The sequence below is a fragment of the Syngnathus scovelli genome, chromosome 15, assembly GCF_024217435.2.
Source record: "Syngnathus scovelli strain Florida chromosome 15, RoL_Ssco_1.2, whole genome shotgun sequence".
Lineage (NCBI taxonomy): Eukaryota > Metazoa > Chordata > Actinopteri > Syngnathiformes > Syngnathidae > Syngnathus > Syngnathus scovelli.
The window spans coordinates 4,479,021-4,499,593 of NC_090861.1; the positions used below are offsets into that span (position 1 = coordinate 4,479,021).

Sequence of the window (20,573 nt, forward strand, 5' to 3'; positions counted from 1 at the left end):
GTGGGGGGGATAACAATAAAGTAAAGCAGCAATGCTTTATGTTACGTCATAGGTCACACCCCGCTACGTCATAGGTCACACCCCTCACTGTGATTGGCTGCGTGCTTTGAATGTTCAGCTGAAGGTGAAGTCTTCCACAAAACGTACTTTATCAAGATCAAAATGTCATCCAGTGGACTTTTAACCATTCGGGCTGGAACATGCAAGCGCCTGGTAAGTATGCGTGTGTTCCACAGTACACTATGTTAATCGTCATTCGTTGCATTACTTCGCGGGAGTGTAAACATTAGCGGCTAAGCTAACTACGAGGCATTCACTTGCCATGTTAGCATAAAGCTAATAAGCTTCAACTTGTTCCCACTTCTGGTAACTAACATTAACTGTTGCTAACCTGATTTCAGTAAATCAGCAACTAGGTTTTGAACTTTCGTGTTTGGAGTATTATGCACCACTGTCCTCCTTTGTTTAGATCCACAAATACCTCTCAAGAACCTACACCACTCGTCCATCTCTCAATGTAAGTCCAGAACTTGCAAAAAATGGATGTGCATGGAGTGTCCCGCTTATTGCATAATCTATTGTGATGGTTTCAGGAAGTGGTCATTGTCAGCGCAGTCCGCACTCCAATGGGTTCCTTCAAAGGCAGTCTGGCAGCAGTTCCAGCTACAAAACTGGGCTCTGTTGCTATAAAGGGTGCAATAGAGAAAGCAGGTACATGTGGTTGATGTCAAACACTTTAGGAAAAGGAAAATCCACTAAATGACATTTTATGAATTCAGGAATAAAGCCTGAAGATGTGAATGAGGTCTACATGGGGAATGTACTTCAAGCAGGAGAAGGACAGGCTCCCACCAGACAAGCCTTGCTTGGAGCAGGTGATACATAGTGTTTGAAAATGTGTTCTCCATGCAAATATATGCATTAATGACAGGTTTGAATCAAGTAATAAGAGTCAGCATTATTCACTTTTAATTGTTTTCCAAATAAATGCAGTGGTTCAGCAACTGTGAGTTGATTTTAAGAGATGATTAACTTTTTCTACTTTTAGGTTTAACACTTGGCACTCCAGCAACAACAATTAATAAAGTTTGTGCATCGGGGATGAAGTCAATCATGATGGCAGCTCAGAGTCTAATGTGTGGACACCAGGTAGTAAAGTGTTAAGAGTCCAATGTAATTTGCAGTTGCTTTTATTTATTGTGTGCTTTTATTTTTTGTTAAGGATGTGATGGTGGCTGGAGGTATGGAGAGCATGTCCAATGTGCCTTACGTGATGGCCCGAGAAACACCATCCTACGGTGGGGTTAAAATGGAAGACCTCATTGTGAAGGATGGACTCACGGATGTATACAATAAATTCCACATGGTAAGTCTTAAATACTAGCACAGTGAAATATGAGCTTTTTCCACTAATTTTCTGTCAGCTTCATATTTCATGTGTCCACCAAACAGGGCAATTGTGCAGAGAACACTGCTAAGAAGAGCAGCATCACCAGGGAGGAGCAAGACAGCTTCGCAATCGGCTCATACTCACGCAGCAAAGCAGCATACGAGTCAGGAATTTTGGCTAAGGAGATCGTTCCAGTTAGCATCCCACAGAGAGGTTGGTTTGGAGAAGAGGGTGGATTATTATTAATTTTTTAAATAGTATTGTTATGTAATGGTCTTGTGATTTTCAGGCAAACCTGATGTGGTCGTGTCTGAGGATGAGGAGTGGAGGCGGGTGGACTTTAGCAAAGTTCCCAAACTTAAGGCAGTGTTTCAGAAAGACAATGGTGAGGATCAATTTGCCTTTCCTTCATTCTTTTTTTGGCAAATGGCTCATTTGCTTGCTAATTTTAGGCACAGTGACTGCCGCCAATGCCAGCACTCTGAACGATGGGGCTGCTGCCCTTGTGTTGATGACGGCAGACGCTGCAAAAAGACATAATGTCACTCCACTGGCCAGGATTGTATGTAAGTACAATTTATGATGAAATAAAATTCTGAAAAATAAACACTTAACCTCATCCAATCATTAAATTGTTGCTGGTTTGGTACTTAAAAACATCTTTGCACGTTCAATTTTTCCCCCCCAAGGTGACTTAAAAAAAAATCACAATATTTCACTGCTTTTTTAATTTTGATTTTTTATTTCTGCTACCTAGCTTTTGCTGATGCAGCTGTAGCACCAATTGATTTCCCCATTGCTCCTGCGTACGCTGTACCAAAAGTACGTACACTGAATTTAAATTCGGAGTGACCTACTTAAATAGATAATTCCAAAAATAATTTATTTTTGGGGCTGTTAGGTCCTGGACGCAGCTGGGTTGACCAAAAATGATATCGCTATGTGGGAGATCAACGAGGCCTTCAGTGTGGTCGTTCTGGCCAACATCAAAATGCTGGACATTGATCCTACAAAAGTAAATGTCAACGGGGGAGCCGTGTCACTCGGACATCCCATTGGGTAAGCAGAAGGTGTTATTAAAATTAAAAATTGAAATTTTTATAGTTAATCTTCCTATTCTCTCCTGTCAGGATGTCCGGAGCAAGAATTGTTGGTCATATGGTGCACAACCTTAAGTCGGGCCAGTACGGTCTGGCAGGTATCTGCAATGGAGGGGGTGGAGCCTCCTCTATTATTATCCAAAAGTTCTAAAAAAATAATGGAAAAGGGACGCTTCAAGCTCCTTTAATACCCTCTGAGAAATGTGTGGTAAGGGCTCAGAGTCCAAATGGTTTGCTAAGCTCCGTTTTATTATGAAGAATGCAGTTTTTTTTCTCAAGCTCCAATGCAGGTGGCTTATTTATACAGCAAACAAAGGCTCAAGTTTTATGACATGACTCCAATGTTACACTCCTTTGTGAAACGATTAGGTGATAAAATAAGTTAATATTTAACTCTGAATTGAAATGGCTAAATAAATAGTTTTTATTAAAGTATTGTTGTATTGATCTTTTTGGAACAATGGGTTGAAAAGTTTATAGGATACGTACCTTACCAGGTAATGTTGTGCACTGTAGTTTTTGTGTTGGCCACTGGGTGGTGCCATTTAGTTGCCATCATTTTGTTTCAATGTCATTTCATTACGTGTGGGATGGAAAGACAATATAGATATGATAGCTGTGCTATTTTTCTTATCAGAAAGATAATTTTTGAACGGCAGTAGCTTTTGTTGACACAAGACGGTACATTTACCGACAATTATTATTTATTTTATTATTCTCGACAACATAAAAAAAGTCGCTCTAGATGCGGCCATTGAATGAGGAATATGTTGGTTTTCCATATGCTCCTTTAAATCATTAAAATCTAAGTCCAATCAGTCGCTAAATAAAACTAAAATGTCATCAGGAAGTAAATACCAGATACCTGAATAGTCAATGAAACGTACAGGAACAGGAACTTTTTCAGTGACGGGAAGTTATTACCCATGGTTGCAATTCTTTTACTAACTGAAAACAAATAACTAAAGAATTTAAAAAAATGTCAAAAGCTGAACTCCTACAAAAAAAAATGTTTGTTATTGTGTAACTAAGTTTTTATTCCTTTTGTCAATAATTTAAAAAATAACTTGCCTCCCTAGATCTGTAAGCGTTGTTTGTTTAGTAAAATGCTGGTTGACAGTGTTGAGGTGATATTAACACCAAGAACTTAATGTTCCTTAGGCTCTTACCGAAAGAGTTTGGTTTCTCATTCTTTTCCTTTTTCTACCAGCCAACACAGTCAAACAGTGAGCTAAATATTAACAGAGTTTCAGTCCTTTGACCACAAGTATTTTTATAGTCGTTTCCATGCCTTTGGCCTAATTAATCAAAACAAGTGTACAGATAATTAAATGTAATGTAAGCATTTCTGTATTTTTTGGGGCTTGTGTTTTTGGTTGTTATAGGTCACTGAAAAACTTTTTCAAAAACTTAGATTTCAGTACCAAATACGTGAATTTAAGAGGATTAATAAGACCACACCTGTTTTTATATATAAAATATGTAGATGAATGGATTTTAACTGATAAACTTGAAAGAATCGACACTATTCATCTCAATGGTATTCTGGATTCAAATCGAAGAATTAAGTCTATCAATAGCCATGCTCAATAAACGTTTGTTCACGTCATTTTTGAAGTGGCACATGAATTGAGTGACTAACAACGGGCTGGCTTGTGCACACAGTAAAAAAAAAAAAAAAAAAAGGAAGGTGTGGTCATGGTTGTTCATTACTTGCTCTTGGGTGATTAGGAGACAGAGCACGGGTGAGAGGACACAGAACAACCCAGTGCTGGAAAAATTAAGATTGCAAGGTAAGGTGTGTTCCTTGTGTAACGCAAACCTTCAAAATTTAATGACAAAGTTGATGTCAAATAAGATCCTAATTATTTATACATGTGAAATTTAGTAATACTTTTTTTTTTCCATTTTCTGTTTTTCTACATTGTCTACATTTAAGCCCTGCTTGACTTTAAGACTGTTAACTACTGTTTATTTCCAGACATAGTTAACAAGCCGTGTGACCAGTTTCATCATGAATGTTAATCAGGTATTTAAAAAGCGACTTTTAGTATTGACTTTAATGCAGTTTACTGGACTTTTTTTTTTATAATATAATAGCTAAGCCATTCCAGACTGATTGTTGAAGATACAGTATAACCATTATTTTAATGACATTTTCTTCTACAGGCATATGGTCCCGCTTATGATAATATGGGCTTTGAGAATGAGAAAGAAAGACCCCCACCATTCGCCCCACAGCAAGGGCTCTATCCTAGTCTACCGACTCCGACCTATGTCGCCTTCGCTCCCAAACCTATTAACACACACCAAAGCACGAAACCTGCTACGACACCAGTTACGCCACCAAAGGGAGAAACCAAAGGTATAGTCACTAATTTATATTATTTTAATTCAGAAGCCTTTGCTAATTTTCCATTTTGCACAACATGGAGTCGAATTTTATTTGTATTCATTTTATTTATATACTATATAATATTATATTATATATTTTATTTATATACTATATATTATACTGCGGAAATTTATTTTTATTCATTTTATTTAATGAACATAAAATATTCACCCTACCTTTTTTGACAACAAATCACTTCAAATGAATTATTAAATTATTTTATTGGGCTTGCTGGAAAACATACCTTTTTTATTATGGTTGTTAATTTTGTACCTTACACTTTATATACCTTTGTAGCTTACACTACATATAAAATACTAAAGTTGTCTAAATTAACAACTAAAAAAAATATACAGTATGTAATTTCTATATTATTAATATAAAGAGAGGCCGATAAATCTTATGCTCTCAATGGAACAGACAGAAGTGTGCTTGGTTCTTGATCAAATTTCCTTGTGTATTAACACAACAATAATACATATTTGTACATTAATGCAGAGGTTGTAGGGCAATTCCGGGCTCCTTGTGTGGACTTTGAATGTTCTCCCTTGGTTTCCTACTACATTCCAAATACATCCACGATAGGCCGATTGACGACTCCAAATTGTCCGTAAGTGCGAATGATTGTTAACTCACGGTTTGTTTCGTCCTTACAGAAAAAAAGCCGTGTCCATGGAAACGAATCCTTGGTGGATCCGTATTTGTTTTTATGATTCTGGCTATTGTGGCGCTCTTATTGTGGTACTTCTGTAAGTCACACTTTTATTATTTCGTCACATTCTTATAAACCATTTCTAAAACTTGCTCAGTTTTTTTTTTTTTTGCATTTAGTGGATGAGTCATATGTACGTGCTCATGTGTCTTATCAGTTTTATTGTGTATTTATAACTTTATTTGTGTCTTTATTTGCAGTGGACTTCAAATGTGCATTGGGCAAGTCATGCAAGTATAGTTGGAAGTGTCTTCACCCCACCCAGTGGTGTGATGGAATCATAGACTGTCCACATGGAGAAGATGAGATCTGCTGTAAAAAAAACAAAACCTTTCAATCTTTTATATCCACGTTTGCTACAGTATGTTTGGCTTAGTGATATTCTCTTTATTAGTTCGCCATCATGGAAGCAACTTCACGTTGGAGAGTTTCTCATCACACACCGAATCGTGGGTTCCTGTTTGTGGCGATGGATGGGATGACAATTTTGGGAAGGCTGTGTGCGAGCAGATGGGTTATAAGAGGTGAGTTTCTTATGACAAATTTAAAAAAGAAATAGAAAGTTGGTTTCTAAATGGTTACGGATGTTTGTATGCTCTTTTGTTTGGCCCACAGGGAGGATTATGCAAGTTACAGCAAAACAAACATATTAGCCACGGGAAAATTCGTAGAGCTGGGGCCTGACAGCGACCATACATTGCCAATACAGACCCAGCTAGCTCCCAGGTTGGTAAACTAACTAATACACAGTTACAATTGAAAAAAAATTCTTGCATAGTGGTAATGGTGCGTTAATAAAGGGAGTGGATTATTTTATTTCCTCAATTTCATTTAAAGGCTCTAAAAGGTGTGTTGGAGCAAGAATGGACAACAAGTAGCTTTTTATTGAAAAAAACTTTTAAAGAACATTTTGGCTATCTAGTAAACACAGCAAAGTAGATTAAGAGAATTTCTTGGATTCTTTTTATTGCGACACGTCACATTTGGTCAATCACATACATAATTGTTGCTGGGCAGAATTCATAGCCGCCTTTATACAAAAAAAAAAAAAAAAAAATCAAATTAATTTGCTTACGTCAGCCTTACTGTACATTTTTCTGCTGTACATACATACTTGTTATTACTGTTACTTTAATTACTAAATAACTTTTTTTATGTATACAGTATATACTCAGACATGTACTATATATTATGTGATGTGTTTACTGAAATTAATTTTTTTATTCTCATTCTTTGCAGCATTCTTTGCTTAGAGGGATCTGTCAGGCTTCGCTGTGTTGGTGAGATACTGTTTTCATTATTTCTGTATTGCCAAGACATAGCTACTGTAAATTGCCAAACTACATCGAAATCAACTGAATAGGTAACACAAATAAATATGAGCAAATGTCAAAGGAATCTAAATCATTTCATCAATAATTTTTAATCATTATAAATAATTCATAAATCTATCAGCGTGATCCATGTCGCTAGAAAATAATGTGACGGACTGCCCGGGCAGCGCGGTCCAAACTCTATGGCTGCTTAATAATCATAATTTTTTTTCTGTTTTCAGATTGTGGACAACGTTCTGTATCCCCCAACAGTCGCATTGTAGGTGGTACAGAGGCTAAAGTTGGCGCCTGGCCATGGCAGGTCAGTCTCCAGGTTGTCCGTCAAGGACACGTTTGTGGAGGCTCGATTATCAGCAAGCACTGGATTTTATCTGCTGCGCACTGCTTCCAAGGGTGAGTTATTTCCCCCGCCCTTCCTCTCTCTAATTAATAATTATTTTGTGTTTGGAAAAACATGTTTAAAAGTTTGTGTATAGTGTAATTTGCGTTATTTGACTGTCTAAGTACATTTGGAATAAATAGTAAGTGATTAGAAAAAAAAGATTCTGTTAAATTGAAATTTCAGGTCCAAGTTCTCCAATCCATCAAGGTGGACTGTGCACGCTGGCAAGATAAGTTTGTCTGAGATGAAGTTGTACTTTGGCAATCCAGTTCACCAAATCATCACTCATGAGAAGTTTGACTCGGATACTAACGACAATGACGTGGCACTTTTGAAGCTGTTAACACCTTTGACATTTTCAGGTAAGTACAATGATTCTTGTTTGATTTGTTTCAATTCATTTCAATAGATGAGAAAATGTTTGGTTGATCCAACAGAGACAGTAAAGCCAGTTTGCTTACCAAACTTGGGTATGGAATTCTCAGACGGACAACCGGCTTGGATTACAGGTTGGGGAGCTTTGCGATCATCTGGTAAGGAAAAAAATTCTTCACTCCAGAATTTTTTTTTTTTTAGAAAATAGATGAGTTTTTGTTATTTAAATGTCTAATTTTAACTGAATACTTGTGCATCATTTCAAAATGAAATTTCTCACAGGACTCTGATAAAATATTTTCTTGTCTTTACAAGAATTACACAGAAAAAAAAAATATTTTTTTCACTATTCTACTATTTTAAACGTGACGGCCACGGTAGTGTAGTCAGTAAATAACTAATAATTTTATTTTAAAATACATTTGAATAGGTTGAATCAAACTTTTTTTCATTAGGCTTCATTTAATAATTGATTTTTTTTTAATTATTGAGAGAAAGATTGTGACAAAATGCTCTTCATTAAAATTCATGCTTTCATTTTCCTCAGGCCCATCCCCAGACAAACTAAATCAGGCTGAGGTGACAATTTACAGCCGAAAGAAGTGTAACAAACCTGCAATATTAAATGGGGCAGTTACAGAGTCGATGATTTGTGCCGGCAAACTCAGCGGAGGCGTCGATTCATGTCAGGTGAGTTTGGCTTACCTGACACACATTCCCGCAAAGACTTGACATGGTACGGCAAAACTGGTGTGGGTCTGCAGGGGGACAGCGGAGGACCTTTGGTGGTCAAAGAATCCAACGTGTGGTGGCTGGCAGGCGACACTAGCTGGGGGATTGGCTGTGCTCTGAGGAACAAGCCAGGGGTCTACGGCAATGTATCCTACCTTCTTGACTGGATATATTGGAAGATGGCGGTACGGTGACAACACTTCTGAAATAAGCCTTGAAGGAAATTAGCAACCAGGTCTTTTGTCAAATTAGAGATTTAGTTAAAACAGGAGTCAAGTCACTAGCAGCATTCTGATTCATATCGTGTTCGTGCAAAAGGAATTACCGTATTTTCCGCACCATAAGGCGCACCTAAAAACCTCCAATTTTCTCAAAAGCCGACAGTGCGCCTTATAATCCGGTGCGCCTTATATATGGGCCAATATTGAGCCACTACGGCAGGCGTGTCCAAATATATGGACTTATATATGGACAAAGTTTTAAAATGGGCCATTTATTGAAGGTACGCCTTATAATCTGGTGTGCCTTATATATGGACAAAGTTTTAAAATGGGCCATGTATTGAAGGTGCGCCTTATAATCCGGTGCGCCTTATAGTGCGGAAAATACGGTAAGTAGCAAGGAAACAGCAACATGTTACATAGTACGCTCACTCAGCACATTCAATGAAAGCCAGTCTATAAACAGAATTAATAACAAACAATATGCTCATAATTACATTTAATTAATAAGAACAAAATATTGTTGTTATTGAACCGTAATTTCTACATTTCTTTGTCCTCTCTTCTACAGACCAATTGATGGAAATACTGGCGAACACGAACACACTCTCAGCCTTTGCTTGGCGTTACTGATTAATACAAAAACGTTGCACTTTGGAATGAAAATATTGATCTATGTTTTTATTTGAACAAATGTATAGGAATAAATTCTTTTTTGCACAAAGGAACAAGTGATTGTGAGTGGCTCAGTAATTATGGTCATTTATACATATTGAATGTTTGAACACTTTCTATTTTTTTTCACGATACATGACACACTTTGAGCAACTGGATAGATATAAATTTTTAAAACTCCATAAAGAGGAAATATATGTTTTTAGTTCTTGCGTGAAATGTCTTGTGCTGGTTAAGAGAATCTCTTGTGTTTCTCATTCCTCGGTAAACCTGAGTGTCTCATCACCGAGCTCGGCACGCTAATTGGCACATGCTCAATACCGGGAGCCGACATTTATTATTTGTTTGTACTAATTATCGAACCCGTGATCATGCACTGACTCCGTTTCAACCACTGAACAGATGCCACAATTAGCCACTCATTGCAATTGCTGCCTGCTTAGTGTAAGAACCTTCTCCAACTGTGCCAAAGCATCTTTCATCTATCGCTCGTTTTCTTGTTGCCCCTTAAATGATGCGTGGGAAGAACAGGATGCTCTGGCGTGTTGAGAAGCCTACTCAAGATCACAGCCATCTTAAATGAGCTCTCCTGTTAATTCAAAGGGCAGCGTAGATTATCCTGCAGGATTTGAAGCGGCCTTTGGGCAGAGATGGCAATGATGTTGTGTTAATTGCGTGCGTAGTGTGTTGTACTGAATTTATATTCGATCTCAAATGTGGAAGTGCAGTGTGTATTGTAAATCCTTCCTGCGTGTGCAACCAACCCTTCCGTGTGTCATTTTGCCCAAAGACGATCATCGTTGCAACATTGTTGAGTAGCCAATGAGCAGCGAGTCCTTGTTACTGGGCAGCTATGTGTTTATCCCCCTCTGTTCTTTCGTGAGGTCGATGTCACGCGTCAAGCCTCATAGAATGTGAAATCAGCATGAGTCTTTACGACACTCGAGGGTACCGCTGTTGTGATGAACATCAGCACTCTCGCTGGTTTTGTAGGTCAACCAGTATTAAGCTACGGGTGCAGGCCAAACCGTAACATGTGTAGTGTCCTTGTAGCTTGGACTAGCTCGGTGCTGTTGGAAAAAAGATTTGAAATGATCTTCTCAGGCTTTTTACATTTAGCTTTTTTTTTTTTTTTTTTAAATATGGATTTTAATGCTGCTTGTGTTGAATAAATTGGCTTAGATCAACTAAATCACAGGTGTCAACTTTGAGTGACAGACAAACATTAAATACTGTGCTTACATTTTTTGGTTGTCACTGTTTACCGTGATGTTTTATTTTATATTAAATTAGTGGAAAAATTTTAATGATAACAATGAATGATAAAATTATTATTATTATTTATTATTATTATTATTATTATTCACATTGCATATGTGCAATCACACCCAAACTATATCTACTGTTACTGTTTGAATTAATACCTCTACATTTGCACACATTGTACAAATATTAATGCAGCATTGAGAAAATATCACACTTTTTTTTTTCTTGCTTCGATTTGATTTCTTTTAATGTTTCCTCAATGTTCTCAAACGCCCCCTTGCGCTCTCTATGTCTGCTACTCTACCCTCACCAATACCATGTTTGACCACACGGTGGCAACACTCATCTCTGATTGAGCTCGATTGTTGAATGGAGAGAAATTCTCTTTCAGGGAAGGTTGGATATTAATCTGTTTTATCCTTTCCATGTACAAACACAAAATATATAACAAATATCAGATTGAACATCACTTATGATTTAAAGTATATTGTCAAAGAAGCTGGGTGGCAGGGTTAGCACAACCGCCTCACCGTGCCAAGGTTGCGGGTTTGATTCCGGCTCCAGCCTTTCCGCGTGGAGTTTGCATGTTCTCCCCGTGCCTGCATGGGTCTCCTCTCCAGTTTTCTTTCACAACCCAAAAACATGGTCATAATTGTCAGAAAAATTAATTCAGAAAATGAAGACAAGTTGTTATTAAAATACGCTAGTCCTTTAAACAAAGCGTTTCATCCGAGCATCCTCCTAATTTGTTTTGCCCCACGGGGGAAGCAGTTGGTCGAACAAAACGTTTTCCCGCTTGGCCTGTTCAAATAACTGCGCGCTTTACAAACTTAAACGTTTGTTTCCCTTGTGTTCTCTTTTAGTTGGTGACTGTAAAAATTGCTGTTGACAATTTTGTATTTAGGTCAGTATGGACCCCTCAGGGTCTGACAAACCACTTTCTCCCAGACTCCCTATGATTGACACATTTTCTTACAACAAATGAAGTCCTGCTCTTCTGCTTTTGAATTCTTGATGAGTAACATGTTAGAAAATACAAGACTAAATGCCGCTGTTGATGCATTTACGCTACATTTAGCTTCCTGTGTTGTTATTATAATGCATTACATTTGACTGCTGATACAATAATTGTTGTTTATGGATATGCACGTTTAAATTTGTATGTTTGGAATCCATTCCATGTTTTGTACGTTTGTCCCCATGGGTCTTCAGGGGCTTGTTTTGCATCACGTGACACTTTCATGGCTACCTGCTTCCTCTGTGAGAGAGAGAGAGAGAGAAGGAGAGAAATAAACAGAATTACCAGGACATCCTCTAAGAACATAATGCCTGTCTTAGACAGTGGGCATCTGTTGGCATTTCCTCATGATGTATGGGATACAAGGTTGGAGGAGGGATGGAAGGAGAGGGAGGGGAAGGAGCTTCAGGGAGGATTATGTGGGAGCAACGAAGGCGGAAGGGAGGGAGGAGAGGGGGGGTGACCTGAATGCTCCATCCGTAAAGCGCTTTTCTTCTGGACTGGCCCTCTGCCGTGGACAGCAAGTCCAGGTCACACCAACCGGGTGATGCTCCCTTCTGTCACTGTGGTCTACAGGATTGGATTTATTTATTTTTTTTCACCTGTTCAACCATTTGTCTTAATTCAAACAGACTGGGCAAAGCATTTGTTACTTCATTTCAGTTAGACTTTTCAAACTTTCATTCATTTTTTAGGATAAACGCTAATATGACAAATCTGCAAATGCTACTTCAAATGTTACAAAATTTTTGCAATATTTAACATTGACACACTATACATTATGAATACAAAAGAATAATCAAATCCAAACTGTTCAAAAGTCTATGTAGTCCTTGGAATTGCTTCTAATGAGAACTTTAAAGTTTAATGCAACATATGTTGCCCGTGTCCTTGTTCCTTTAGCTGGAACGACCTTGCATAGTTTAACATTATAATTTTAAATAAAGCAGCAAATGAAGAAGATGATGATGCATATTCTCTATACTTTCTAGCATTTGGTGGCTGCCCGGACTTGCATCCTTCGAGGAATAATATAGTTCCTATTATTTCCCCTCCCACTTGACTTTTAGCATTTTTTGATACAATGCCACCATCTACTTTCTCACCACCCACCCTCCTTAATTGCAGAGGTTTTTTTTTTTTTTTGCACAAGGTGACTTCTATCTCTTGACAGTCTTCCCGTTAAGCACACGCTTAAGATTCCACGGGGCAAAGTGCCAGCACTGAGGCCAGATGGGCGCCCCAGTCGCTACCTGCCACCCGGTGCCAGTCCCCCCCCCTGACACTCGGCTCTTACCATCTGTGCCGACCTGCCCCTAGCTGTCAAACAGTTCAAGAACGGGCCATGGCGTTCCCGCCTGTTTTGTGACAACTGACAGCTCAGCTGTGCAGATGTTGTCGGAACGCTAAAATAGGCAACAGCAAGGCTAACATCTGTGCTTCCCGGTAGGAAGAACAAACCGGCCGCTGTGATTGTGTCTCAAACCGAGCGGCAGACGGCGCTTAACGTTCTGTGCGGAATCATCCGCGCATGACTTGTCATTCCACTGTATCGTTTTACAATTCCATAAATATGTTTTTGAGATTAAAACCAGATTACAACACTGTAAACAAAACAGATTTACAGATTTAAGGAGATCACAAGGTGGTGATACTGATAGCATGGTTCATAGGTCACACACAATATAATCCACGTATTATTAAATGGAATCAATTATTTTGGTGAAATTCTGCGTACATGCAAGGCTGCATTTATTGTGTGCTGATTTTCCTGTCACATGGTGCTCCCCCCACTCCTGTCACACCATGTTTTGATCCAATGTGTAGCAAGTGTCAGGTGTAGCCCTTTATTAGCACTCTGCTGGCCATCCCAATCGAATCATAACAATTTTGACAAAAAGGTGGGAAAAGGAAAGGTAGCGAGCATGCGAGCAGTGCAGAGAAATAAAAGGACTTCATGCATTTTTATGACTGCACAGATAAGGTCACTCATGTGCTGTGGTTACTAAGCAACACTGTCACCCCGTGTTGGACAGTTACAGACCAGAGGAGTCAAACTCAAAGATGTTTACTGCTCCCGTGTGAGTGGCAGTCAGCTAGCTTTGTGCTTACCACTTTCATTCACAGGCCACAATATTATATGGACTAACTGTACAGCTAATGATAGCCGTTAGCTGAATTAAAATGTTGTCTACAAATATAATACAAAAAAACCCCACTCATCTTTGTCATTAGAAGACCCTAACCTGGTTTTATTTATTGTTATTATTTTTATGTGCTTGCCGAAATAAACAAATCAAATCAAAACTCTATTATCTTCAATGGATCTTATTACCGTAAATTTCGGACTATAAGCCGTGACTTTTTTCGCAAATTTTGCCTTATAGTCCGAAAATTACGGTAGATTGTTTGAGATGTTTGTGTATCAAATAATCCTACTACACTAAGAAAAAATTCTAATTGTTTTTCCACTCCTGTTCTGTAGGTGGCAGTAATGAGAATTATGCAAGACTTGAGTTTATACCACCAAAGCTGGATTTTCTGGGTCACTGCCCCGAATGGGCCCGATGTAAGAGCTCCTTAATGGTGAGTGATTTATATTCTTTGATTTACACATAAGGATCTTTTGCTTAAGTGCTACCATTGCCAGAATTACAGAGATACAATGAATCGATTGCTTTAAGAAATGCTGTGTCGTCGGAAATTATATTGCAATGTCATAGAGCAATTTTTTTTTTCTTACTTTGTCCCAAAAAAATTAGGACTGTATTATGTAAGCGCGTGCATTATCTTATATACCACTTAACACCCATCTGCAAGTATACTTAATTAAATAATATAAATGTTGTTTGCCTCTGGGTGACCATGTCACCTGCCGTAAACTTAATCAGGAACAGACAGGAGTGCATTTAAGTCATATAGGATGCAAAGTCGTCAATGAGCGCAATCAATGTATGGATCCTTTAGGATGAGCCATCAAGGAGCGCACCTTTTTCCATTCAATCGTTATAAAGCAAGCAAGGTGATTACATACGTGGAAAAATATCAAATAAAATATGTTGTGCACGTCTGAAAATGATTAAATAAACACAAGATTATCTTCTAAAGGTAAATAATTACTCTCAGAGGAAACAGGTTTTGCATCTTTGTCTCTCCCGTCTTTATATAGCGGAGATACCGTCGACTCGTTAAAGTTGAATAAAAATGTAGTCCCACTTTCCCTTCAGAATTTATGGTCAGGGAGAAGCAATCAACGGCGGACTAATAAAATGAGGATGTACAGTAGGTTAGATGGCCATTTATCCATCGCTACCCCATAATGTCGCTTGAATTATTAAACACGGCTGACTCGCTTATCGTGGAATTCACTTTCTTATGCTTTTGCCATAATTGGTCAGCTTAAACCATTGTGAGGTGTATATTTATTAGCTTGTTTGAATATAATCAAATGACTTACAAGTTCATTTGTTAGCGAATGCCATAAAGTTACCCTTGGGGAATGCTGCTGTGTAGTTAACATTTTATAATCCCCTAATGGTTTCTTGCTAAGATCATATATTGTGGTACATTACACAGTAAACGATCACGAAATCATTCTAATTATGATCATGGTGATATACAGGGAGTTTTTAAAAATATTTATTAACATACAGACCTTTTGGAAGCTGTGATAGAAAAATGGCAATTTAGTAGAAAGCATTACATATTACATAATACAAACAATATTATTTTTTTATATTGTGTTTAGAACATATACTGTCCAGTATCTAAATCAGATTAATATACACGTGTAAATAACAGAAGGGCTTGGGGAGGATAATAGCTTAACCTTACAACATGTCATAGTGTTAAAGAAGGATTAGAAGGAAAAAAAAAGATTTAACTGTGTATAGCTATACAGGCAATGATTTTAATCTAATCATCGAAGCCAAACTGGGTGCTGGGACAAACCCGAAGATGACAGATGTACCATATGTTCAGAAGATTGGCAAACAAGACAACAAGGGGAAATGGATCTGTGGAAGTTTGCGTGCATCTGCTTGACTGTTTTTGTCTAAATGTTTTGAAGAAAAATGCATATTTGAAAAGAATTTGAAGAATTTATTTTATTTAATATTTCATATTATTTCGGAAATTATTTTATATTGAATGTGTATCTACCCATCCATCCATCCATCCATCCATCCATCCATCCATCCATCCATCCATCCATCCATCCATCCATCCATCCATCCATCCATCCATCCATCCATCCATCCATCCATCCATCCATCCATCCATCCATCCATCCATCCATCCATCCATCCATCGTTCTTCTTCTTCTATTTATATTCTTATATCTGCCAAGGTCAATTAACGTGCTGCTAAATTCTTCATGCACAATTTATGATTTCTGCACAAATCACATTTGAAAACCAGATTTAATCTCTACTTCTCATACCTCCACCAAACGTCTAACCAGTCAGGTGAAGCCTGGCCTCTCCCTCTCTCCATCTCCACCTCCCCCCTCCCTCCCTGGAAAACCATTCTCCATCCTGCTACACAAGCAGCAAAGATGTCCTGCAAAGTCTCTCATGCTAAATGTCCTTTTATACTCTCTTCATGGGCCACCTTAATCATCGTTAACGCAAAAGACAAAGAGGGACTTTAAAGGCTCCCTCTGAGGCTCAGCTGCGCCCCCCCCTCCTCCCTCCCCTCCCTCCACCCACTCACATGCATGCACCTTTAAGGCAATGGGAGAGGGAGGACGCCGCTGCGGAGAGGAAGAGGGTTTATCCCACACTTGTGCAAGGCAGGGCAGATTGTAGTAGGCGCAGGGACCAGTGTGCGCAGTTTGTGTATGGAGGGAAGATGCGTGTGCTTGTTGCTCGCCGGATGGAGAGAGGTGGAGAAGAGAGAATGAGTTTCCAACGCAGCTAACAATCATCGCTGTGCGCACTTTTACGCAATTGAATCCATCCTCTTGTGCAGACGCGTTTTCATCTTTCATTCCAATTTGTGCATTCTTAATTGCTTATTGGGTTTTAATTGGATCTTTTTTTTTTAGATTTTTCCTTTTTTCTTTCTTTTTTTTTTTTTTTTGGAGAGGGGTGGTTGTTGGATTGTGGAATCTTGGGTGTGCGCACAGCCACTTTCTTCTATGCGCCTTTATCCTGAACCTCTCACCTGGATCGGAGCGCACGGAGCTGGGCTCCCACATGTTCAACGCCAGGCAGAGGTCCGACACGGGGGGACGGCTGCGCTTCTGCTGCTGCTGAGGCCCCGCGCGGTCCACCTCCGCTCGCACTCCAAAGGCGGGAGACGCAATACTTGTGGATCATATACTACACTGCCTCCCGCTGCAGCACAAGACAATCAGCTGCAGGAAGAAGCTCCAAACCATCCTCCTCTTCTTCATCTCTGGATTGTGTGAGAGAGAGTCGGAGTAAAAAAAAAAAAAAGAAATGCAAGCCTGCCCTCTTCTTTCATCACAAATGACTTGTTGAAGAAATACCAGAAAGCCATTTAAGGAGAAAGAGTGCAGGGAGAGAAGCAGAAAAAAAGCCTAAGCTTGGATATTGAAAGGAGCGGGGCATGTGGATATTGGCTCTTATCTTTTCCCAGTGCATCTTGAATGGTAAGTGTTGACAAATTTATTTTTGCATCCTTTGACTGAAGTTTTGCAGGTTGAAGTTATCCATCTAATTGTTCCCAAAGCATTTCCAAATAGTCTTTATCTTCATTAGAGGGAAGGGGGAGGGGGGGGGGTGCTGTTGCTATGTTCAATCTCAGGCACTGGGCCGTTTAGAGAGGGTTCATCTACATTAACCTTCAAGTGTAACATGCTTTTACCTTTTTAGGCAATATTTGTAACCTTTCACCTTCCTTGGAATTGGAAAAAGAATAAATAGGTCGCTTTTATATATCCAACAATGGGTGCAGCGTGCATTGCAACGTAGGATCTACATATTAATGTGTTAATATTGATTAACGCCACCCCCCCCATTGATATTTCAGTAAATTCTAGGCCTGAAAGAAAAATCTCTTCATTTGCTTTCTGTCTCTGTATGCATATTTCCTTTTTGTAATCAAACAGCACTACTTATAGGCCTCAGTTTTTTTTTTAAACATAAACTAAAATAAGCATTTATTACATTGCATGTGAAACCTGTTTGATCAATAATTGTATCTGTAGAATGATTTTAGCAGGTTCCAATAATGGAAACATTATTAATTCATTTCACTTGAAACAATTTTAAAAATCCATAGAGTTTACCGATTAGAAATGGACTTCATGCATGTTATGAAATATGTTAATCATTTGGACTTAAATGAATTAACATGCAAATATTGTGGCCTTTTTGTTCAGATGACTTTGAGAAAAAAGGATTATCGGATAGCTAGTTTTTTTTTTCTCTTCCATTGCACCCGCCATATTACAAGAGCAGACATGGAGGCATTTGGGACTGGGGAAAAAAAAAAAGACAAGCCCTTATCACTCTTGTGTACAAGCACATTTTGTACAAAAAATGAAAATGGATGTCTTTTTTTGATCAAAAGTGAATACCTTCGATCAATTTGATCAAATTGTCTTTTTCGGTGGCTAAGGGCGAATGATTTTATTTAACGGCGAATCCACGGAGGGTGTGTGAGGAAGGGGGGGGGGGCAAGGGGCTTTAGGGTAGAGAGCATGTTGCAGGGGGGGGCGGAAATTGTCTTTAAAAGAAAATGGGGGCACTTAAAGGTGTTTTGGGTTACAATTAAGAGTGAAGCACCAGGAAAACCATTTTGTGGCCATGCTGAAAGCAAAATTCTACACGTTCTTATTCTTCGGGGAGAAGGGAGTAAACGCAATGGTGCACCAAAGACTCCATTTTTTTTTTACTGCAAGCGAGGCGCTTTCAAACAAATACGGCCACGACATTGATGTCCACTTTCAATCTGACACTTGTACTCGGCTAATATCTATTTGCTGAGCGGGATGTATTGCTTTGCTTGCGACTAGCTTTTTTTTTTTCTTAGTATTTGGTTCAGGCATGAGCGTTGCAAAATGGCTGCTGCTCGAGATATCTACATGGAAACTTTGAATGGCAGCAGCAGCAGCATTTGGCGCTGCATGCGCACGATGCTGCGGCATTCGTATCGAGAAACTCAATTCATTTATCAGCAACCTTTTGCTCTTATTTATTAATTCAAATTTCATTTGAATGTGTGTAGAATAGAATTGTTTTTTTTTTCTTAGCTTAGCTAAATGCAGCCGTAGTGGTTTTCAAATATTGGCAACCTTCCTTCTCCGTTGCATAGAAATAATAATGCGGATTTTGGCTCGTCCTCTGTCTTTTGTTTCGAACGAGAAGATATAAAAGGCTTTTAAGGGAGTGCTCTTGTGGTTGTCTCTATGGAGACCTGCTTTAATGAGTTCACTGCAGTGTGGGTTCAGGTGACCCTTAAAATACTTCCCAAATATGTTTCTTTATTTTTGGGGGAAGATAAACAGTATTATTTACATACTTGTGACTAATGAGGAATAAATGTAAAAAGAAATCATTCTAAATGGCAGTTACTGAGCATTGCTTGTTTGTGGGAAATATCTTTGAAATATTTCAAGCCACCTATTGAAGTGGTCATTTATGAATATGGCCTAGTGTGCAAAATCTATTTTGTTCTAAACTACCCATTTGACGCCTGTGATGAAACATTGACGGTTGCTGAGAGTAAAATTTACTGTGGAGTTCTATTTAATGGTGCTTGAGCTTTTCAACCGCTCTCCAAACCGTCTCTATTAAGAGTTAAATCAACGATCAGCGATGTTTTCCATTTATGAAGGGATGAAATTGGGCATTTGGCAGAATGTTGTTTTTGCTCAGCTGAGCCTTGGGGTGAAATATGATACATGCTCAATGGTGTGCTAATAAGCTGTGTAAATATACAAGGGTGCTCTTCAACTGTCTCGTTTTAGGATCGGACCAGGATAGGGAGTGCTGATGCGGAAAATCTACTGGTTTGATGAAAACAAAACAATCTGACCTAAAAACGTTACTTTGACCTCTACAGAATACCAACAAACATCTGTGATTGACACAACTATTTAATTGGGCCCCATTAGATATCATAAATGTCACTTTATTTCTATCATATGTATTTGTGTCCGCCAAAATCATTCCCACATCTTTCAGGGATACAAATTATTTTTTTTGTTTTAACATGTACAATCAAACTCAGTTGATTAGAAGCATTTGTGGCTGAAGCCAAACTGTGGTAGGGTTTTTAATTTCTGGACCTGGATTTAACAAATTGGGGTTCATATTTGTCGGAAATGTTGTGTAGCAACAAACCTCCTCAAAAAATACTTCCCAGGAGATCTAATATTGGCAAGTAACTTAATAACCAGGCTACAATCGTGACTATTTGACAAGTAGCCTACATCATGGCGCTGTTTTAACCTAATTACAATCAGACAAAACAACATGACGTGGTAGAGGTCACATTAGGGTCAGTGGGAAACCAGGTCTGTGTGGTGTGGGTGTCTTTTGGCGCACTCTGTCACTTCATATACAGTTAGGGTCGTCTGACACGGTCACAGCAACAAGCCAGCCAGCTCCTCAGTTGCCCATTAACATCAACAGAGCAGTCAACGCAATGTAGGCCACTGGGAAATAAATGTGTTTTCAAAATGTCTTGACGGACCAGCGAGACTGGATTTTTGCAATCCGATAATTAACTAAATTTACTTTCCACATGATCGAGACGAGATGATTGATTGAATCTTACCATTGCATGCAAAATAAAGGGACAGTATAGTATGCTGGAGCCAAAACAGTGATTGACAGGTATCATTTTGAGACTTGGTATTGAAGTGAAGTGAAAATTCAAATGTCTTTTCCAAAAGTAAAACCCCCCCCAAAAAATTCAGATAAATTCTTCAGACCTCCTGGACTGGATATTTTTTGGGTCCAGTTAGAGGATGATTTTTTAAAAATGTATCTTCCTGGA

The 20,573-nt window shown here is 38.7% G+C and overlaps 3 protein-coding genes across 6 annotated transcripts in view; all 3 read left to right on the forward strand.

Annotated features, from left to right (window-relative positions):
• The first annotated feature begins 51 nt into the window (after window positions 1-51).
• On the forward strand, window positions 52-2,925 carry acat1 (acetyl-CoA acetyltransferase 1). The gene is made up of 12 exons (XM_049743667.1): window positions 52-213; window positions 470-517; window positions 594-711; window positions 780-875; window positions 1,049-1,149; window positions 1,223-1,366; window positions 1,453-1,603; window positions 1,680-1,775; window positions 1,843-1,956; window positions 2,148-2,212; window positions 2,292-2,449; window positions 2,521-2,925. The coding sequence occupies exons 1-12, from the start codon at window positions 163-165 to the stop codon at window positions 2,639-2,641; spliced, it is 1,263 nt and encodes a 420-aa protein (XP_049599624.1). The 5' UTR covers window positions 52-162; the 3' UTR covers window positions 2,642-2,925.
• A 1,247-nt stretch (window positions 2,926-4,172) lies between these two features.
• On the forward strand, window positions 4,173-9,372 carry tmprss2 (transmembrane serine protease 2). The gene is made up of 14 exons (XM_049743646.1): window positions 4,173-4,283; window positions 4,472-4,519; window positions 4,660-4,855; window positions 5,542-5,634; window positions 5,798-5,911; window positions 5,992-6,121; window positions 6,213-6,323; window positions 6,837-6,877; window positions 7,153-7,324; window positions 7,497-7,675; window positions 7,751-7,846; window positions 8,236-8,378; window positions 8,453-8,605; window positions 9,213-9,372. Exons 2-14 carry the CDS (start codon window positions 4,505-4,507, stop codon window positions 9,219-9,221), a joined length of 1,452 nt encoding a protein of 483 aa, XP_049599603.1. The 5' UTR covers window positions 4,173-4,283; window positions 4,472-4,504; the 3' UTR covers window positions 9,222-9,372.
• Window positions 9,373-16,276: 6,904 nt separating this feature from the next.
• Window positions 16,277-20,573, forward strand: part of dscama (Down syndrome cell adhesion molecule a) — a 44,947-nt gene continuing 40,650 nt past the window's right edge. For 2 of the 4 annotated variants that reach the window (XM_049743475.2, XM_049743476.2), the window contains exon 1: window positions 16,334-17,217. In XM_049743475.2, the coding sequence (XP_049599432.1) occupies window positions 17,175-17,217 (43 nt within the window). In that variant the 5' untranslated portion in view covers window positions 16,334-17,174. Of the gene's footprint in view, window positions 17,218-20,573 lie in introns of all 4 variants that reach the window. The other 2 variants (XM_049743478.2, XM_049743474.2) reach the window with 2 other exon arrangements.